We start from the raw sequence: 4,692 nt of genomic DNA on the forward strand, positions 1-4,692 counted from the left end.
AAGACCTTTGGAATTTGCCACATATGCATCTCCCCTTATAACTTGGTGGCATTTTGATGCAAGAGAGGCGCTGGTAAAGAGTTGTGGTGGGGAGGCATTGAAGTGGTTGGAACTCACCCCTGCAGTATTTTGGGCAGAGAGGGTTATGGTCCATAAGGCAACTGGGTTTTCTCCATTCTATATGGCTCACAGTGTCAAACCCAGACTCCCTTTTGATCTGGTTGAAGCAATGTTCTTGGCCCTTTTCAAGGTGGAATTTTACCCAACCACTGATCTCATTGCTCATTGTGCTCACCAGCTCCAGAAACATCCTGAAGACCTCACTCACATCCACAATCTAGTCCTGAAATCATGCTTTGCATCAGCTAAAGATTTCATTGCTCATTTCACACATACCATCAAAGACTTTGACTCTGAACTAGGGTCACTTGTCCTTGTTCAGAATTCCTGCATCAAACTAGAACTTGACTGGAAAACCAAACTGCATGACCTGGGACCAATGATCATCATCCAACACACCAAAAGTGGCTTGTACATACTTGCAGAATTAGATGGCACTGTCTCAAAATTCTGCTTTGCTGCCTTTTGTCTATACCCCTATTTCCCATGGAATAGCACTCATATTGAAGTCACCCAGCTGACTGGTGCTTCTGCACAAGACCTGGATTGCCTTGAAGACAATTCATTCCCAGACCCTATGCTTTCTGGCATCCCTTTGGATGAGTCAGATGAGTAGCCTGTCCTTCTCCTTCCTTTTTTTCTTTTCTTTCTCCATTTGTTCTTTTATTGATACCCATTTCATCTCATATAGAAACCTCACCACTCACAAGAAACAGTCAAAAAAAAATTCTGCAATGCTCTTTCATTCAAAGATCTTGTTTTTCCTTTACTCACTGTAATACTAATACCAACACACACAAAAGCTCTAACATTTTGGAACATACAAGTACAAATACAAAAATTACACAGACATGAGGATGGTATTTACAGGTCCCAGAGCTTGTCCTTCAGCTTTTGGAGTTCCTCTCACCTCTCCTGTGCACCCACAATCTGTCATTCCAAGTGCCTCTCCAGCAGCCCCAGAATCCTCTGCACCTGGCCTAGCTCAAATGCTTTGTCCTCAACTCTGGCCTCTAGCACTTGTAGATGCTCAACAAAGTTCACCATTGATTGTTTGTGTGGGACTATGGCCTGCAGAATTCCTGTGGTTACTGGAGTATTGTTATGAGTCAAAGTGTGGAAAGCTGGTGTAAACCAACCAAAGACAACACCAAAGACAAAGAAAAGTGAGAGGTGGTTTGCCTCTGCAGTACCTGAAGGGCAGAAAAATCTAAAGTGTGGGGGTGTTTCAATGGCAGGTGCTCCTAGTGCAAGTTGACAATGAGTTATGCAGGAGAGGACAAAAGAGTGATGACCAAGAGGGGGATACAGGCTAGAGTAATAAACTTTGATGACAGAGTGCTCCTAGTGCAAGTTGATGACAAGTTATGCAGGAGTAGGTGAATGAATGAAGTCTTGATGGGGATGCTGAATAGAGTGAAGGTATTCAGCCAAAAGGACTCCTGGCACAAGTCAATGTTGAGTTATGCAGGAGCAGAGGGATGATTAATCAAATGTGCTGACTAAGCACAGATGACAATGCAGACACTGGATGATGGTAGATAGGCCCTTCTGAATGAGCCTCAACTACCAAGAATATGAATGATGACATATAGACTCTTCCAAATGAGCCTCAACTGTTGATGACAAGTTATGCCTGAGATGAACTGAACTTGCAGCTGTTGCAATGTGGGGAGAATGATGGATGAGATTGGAATAAAGACAGTGCAGGGAGCATGGAGGAAGGATCCATATGCTTCATCAAGTGGGGAGACCAAAACCACCACATAAGACCTTTGTAGCTGAGTGACAGACCTGAGGCAACCAAAGAATGTCCTTCTGGAAGTCATACTGACAAGGAGAACATGCTGACCAAGCTGCATGGGATGGGATGGGGCTGATGATGATGGAATGAACCAGGGGGCTTCAGGACAGAAGCTGGTGGGAACACCTGGCAGATATACATAGCCACTGTCTCTTGGCAAAGGAGACAAGCAAGATGATTGATGAAGAGGCAGCCATGATTGATGGACTTATTGAAATGAGCATCTGATGGATGGAGTGCTGTAGAAATACATAGGGTACAAGGATCCTTTCCAAAGCCAGAAGGCAGAATCACATGGCTGAGCACTTTAAGTGAGTGTGAGAACAGAGTCAATATCTTTGGGAATGGTGGAGATACAATGAAAATTGGAATGCCATACATGAGTGCTAAAAACTTTTGATGGGCACTTGACTTGCTTCCTCTTTTCTCTTAAGCACTGACAACTCATTCTTGTGCAAAGGATGACTGCTCATGTCTAGCAGTCTTTCTACACATGAGGGCATTAGTCTTCATCTGCATGGCATGGCATGCAACTCATCAATGAGTTAGGCAGAGTCAGCTGCAACCATGTCCACAACACCTTTGGTGTGTGACATCATCCTGTCCCCACATTTCATTGTCTGTGCACTCACCTAGCAAGCCAGTTGGCACTGCAGAAAATCCACCTTTGACAATGTCTTGAGGCTTGTCATCAGGTGCTGGTGGGAGCTTGACTGAGAGACAAGGTGCCAGAGTGGAGTCTGGGAAGAAGAGAGGGGGAGATACTGAGGGGTCACACAGGAGAAGTGCTGAGGAGGGGATGAGCAGGGAAGGTGTTGGATTTGGAGGTGGCATAGGCATGGGCATAGGATCTGGTTGGTGGGGAGGAATGACCTTCCAAGGTGGGATTTTCAGTGTGAGTTTCTGAGGGGGTTCTGCTGCAGGTCCCTTTGGGGTCATGGTGAATTTGACTCATTTGTGTGATGGTCCAGTGACTCCAACTGTGCCAGAGTTCTTTTGCTGTAGGTGGTGTCACCTTGTTCCCCTGTGGAATTAATCTGGACTGGACTCACCTTTCTCCCTACTCTGAGAGCATGCATACACTTGTGTTTCATGTTCCTACACCATTTGCAGGACAATCCCAGCTCCCCAATGCATATGAGGTTTGACTGGGCACAGGCCTCACAGGACTTGTCCTCCCCAGTCATCTGTGGCCCCTTCATCGATGGCCCTGGCTCCTTCCTATTGCCCTTGTCCTTATCCTTGTCCTCATTGTCCAGCTCATCCTCTTTGCTGGGAGCCTGCAGAGTTTTTGGTGGAGGTCAGTACCCTTGCTTGGGGTTTTCAGGGATGGGGCACATACCCTCTCTTTTCCTTTGCCCTTGCTTTCACTTCCCAAGCCTCCCCCTGTCAAGTGTACAGCTCCTCCTGTTGATCCTCCTGCTTCCACATCACCTGGCCTGTGGTCTTGACCATTTCCTCTTGCTGCTTGAGCTCGTGTTCACACCATCAGGTCCTTGGCTAGCCTCTCCACCTCATTCCATGCCCTCTCTTTGACCCTCTCCTGGTAACCCTCAAAGAGGTCATTGACATCAAATCATCTTTGGCCCTCAGATCAGTGAAGATCAGCAATTGCAATTGCTCCTGTGTCCAGGAGGTTGTCCTTGCATGCTGACTGCTCAGTCAGCCCCTGGAGTGCATGACCATTGATGTCAGGTATGGCAATCTTGTGCTCATCCATGTATTGCCACCACAAGTAGATGTTGGCCTGCAGAGTTTCCTCAGTGCTATTGAAACCCACAAGATGACTCCATACTCACCCAGGTCACATCCCACTCATCTACCCACTTGTGGATGGCTGCCAGTCTCTCCTCTGGCTGAGGCACTTCTTGCATCATTCTCCCTGTGCATTTCAATGCCCTGTCAGTGCCACTATAGCCTGGGCCTCCACACTGAATACAAGTTGTGCATCATGGATCAAGTAGGCTTGCATGTCACTGAATGGGTGTGGGCATGGGTGACTGGATGCAGCTGTTGTTGGGAAGTGAAGGTTAGACAAGTGGTGAGCCACCTTCTGAGTGAGTTTAAATTCCACAGGGCTGTTTCACACAACGCAGAATTTCCCTCTGCATGAGGCAGATTTCTGAACATGGGCCATCATTGTTACATAATGCCTGCCAAAATTCCACATTCATTTCTGTTGAATCTCAGGCCAGTCTGACTAAGGATGGTGTCAAGTTCAGGTTGTCTGGGTTGAGGCCAGACCAGAGACCAAAGAGGGCACAAGGCCAAGGGGTTGGGATCAGGAGGAGGGTTGAAGATACAGGGGGGTGGACTGATTGGACTTAGCAACTGAGATTACAGCACTATTCCCTTGCATGGGTCTCAGTCTGAGTCTGAGGCTGAGGTGGAATTATTGGAGTAACTTTGTTGATTTCAGACTGAAGAGTACAGGCTGGGTATCTATGAGTTTATATACCAGAGACAACTATAGTACAGAGACCGGTAATGCTGGTCTTGCAAAGATTGCTAAGACAATTGGTAAGACAAGCATTAGTAATGTACAACAAAGATGATGGAGACCAGGACAGAGTGGACTGGGGACAAGCCCAGTGTCACACACCAAAGGTGTTTGGTGAGGTGGACATGGATGTAACTGATGAATGGAGGTGAAGACCATAGCCCTCATGCGAAGAAGGACAGCCAGCAATGTTGGCAGTCATCCCTCACACAAGAACAGGTTGTCAATAGCAAAGAAAAAGGAGGAGGCAAGTTAAGCACCAATAAAA

At 46.8% G+C, this 4,692-nt stretch overlaps 1 protein-coding gene across 1 annotated transcript; it reads right to left on the bottom strand.

Annotated features, from left to right (window-relative positions):
* Window positions 1–2,875: 2,875 nt before the first annotated feature.
* F5J12DRAFT_785716 (uncharacterized protein) lies at window positions 2,876–3,798 on the bottom strand (the record flags this gene model as incomplete). Its single annotated transcript, XM_051743276.1, has 5 exons — window positions 2,876–2,923; window positions 2,977–3,204; window positions 3,267–3,388; window positions 3,608–3,671; window positions 3,724–3,798. The coding sequence occupies 5 exons, from the start codon at window positions 3,796–3,798 to the stop codon at window positions 2,876–2,878; spliced, it is 537 nt and encodes a 178-aa protein (XP_051596234.1).
* Window positions 3,799–4,692: the final 894 nt, after the last annotated feature.

Source organism: Pisolithus orientalis (genome assembly GCF_024613125.1).
Source record: "Pisolithus orientalis strain OTSU chromosome Unknown F5J12scaffold_41, whole genome shotgun sequence".
Taxonomy (NCBI): Eukaryota; Fungi; Basidiomycota; class Agaricomycetes; order Boletales; family Pisolithaceae; genus Pisolithus; species Pisolithus orientalis.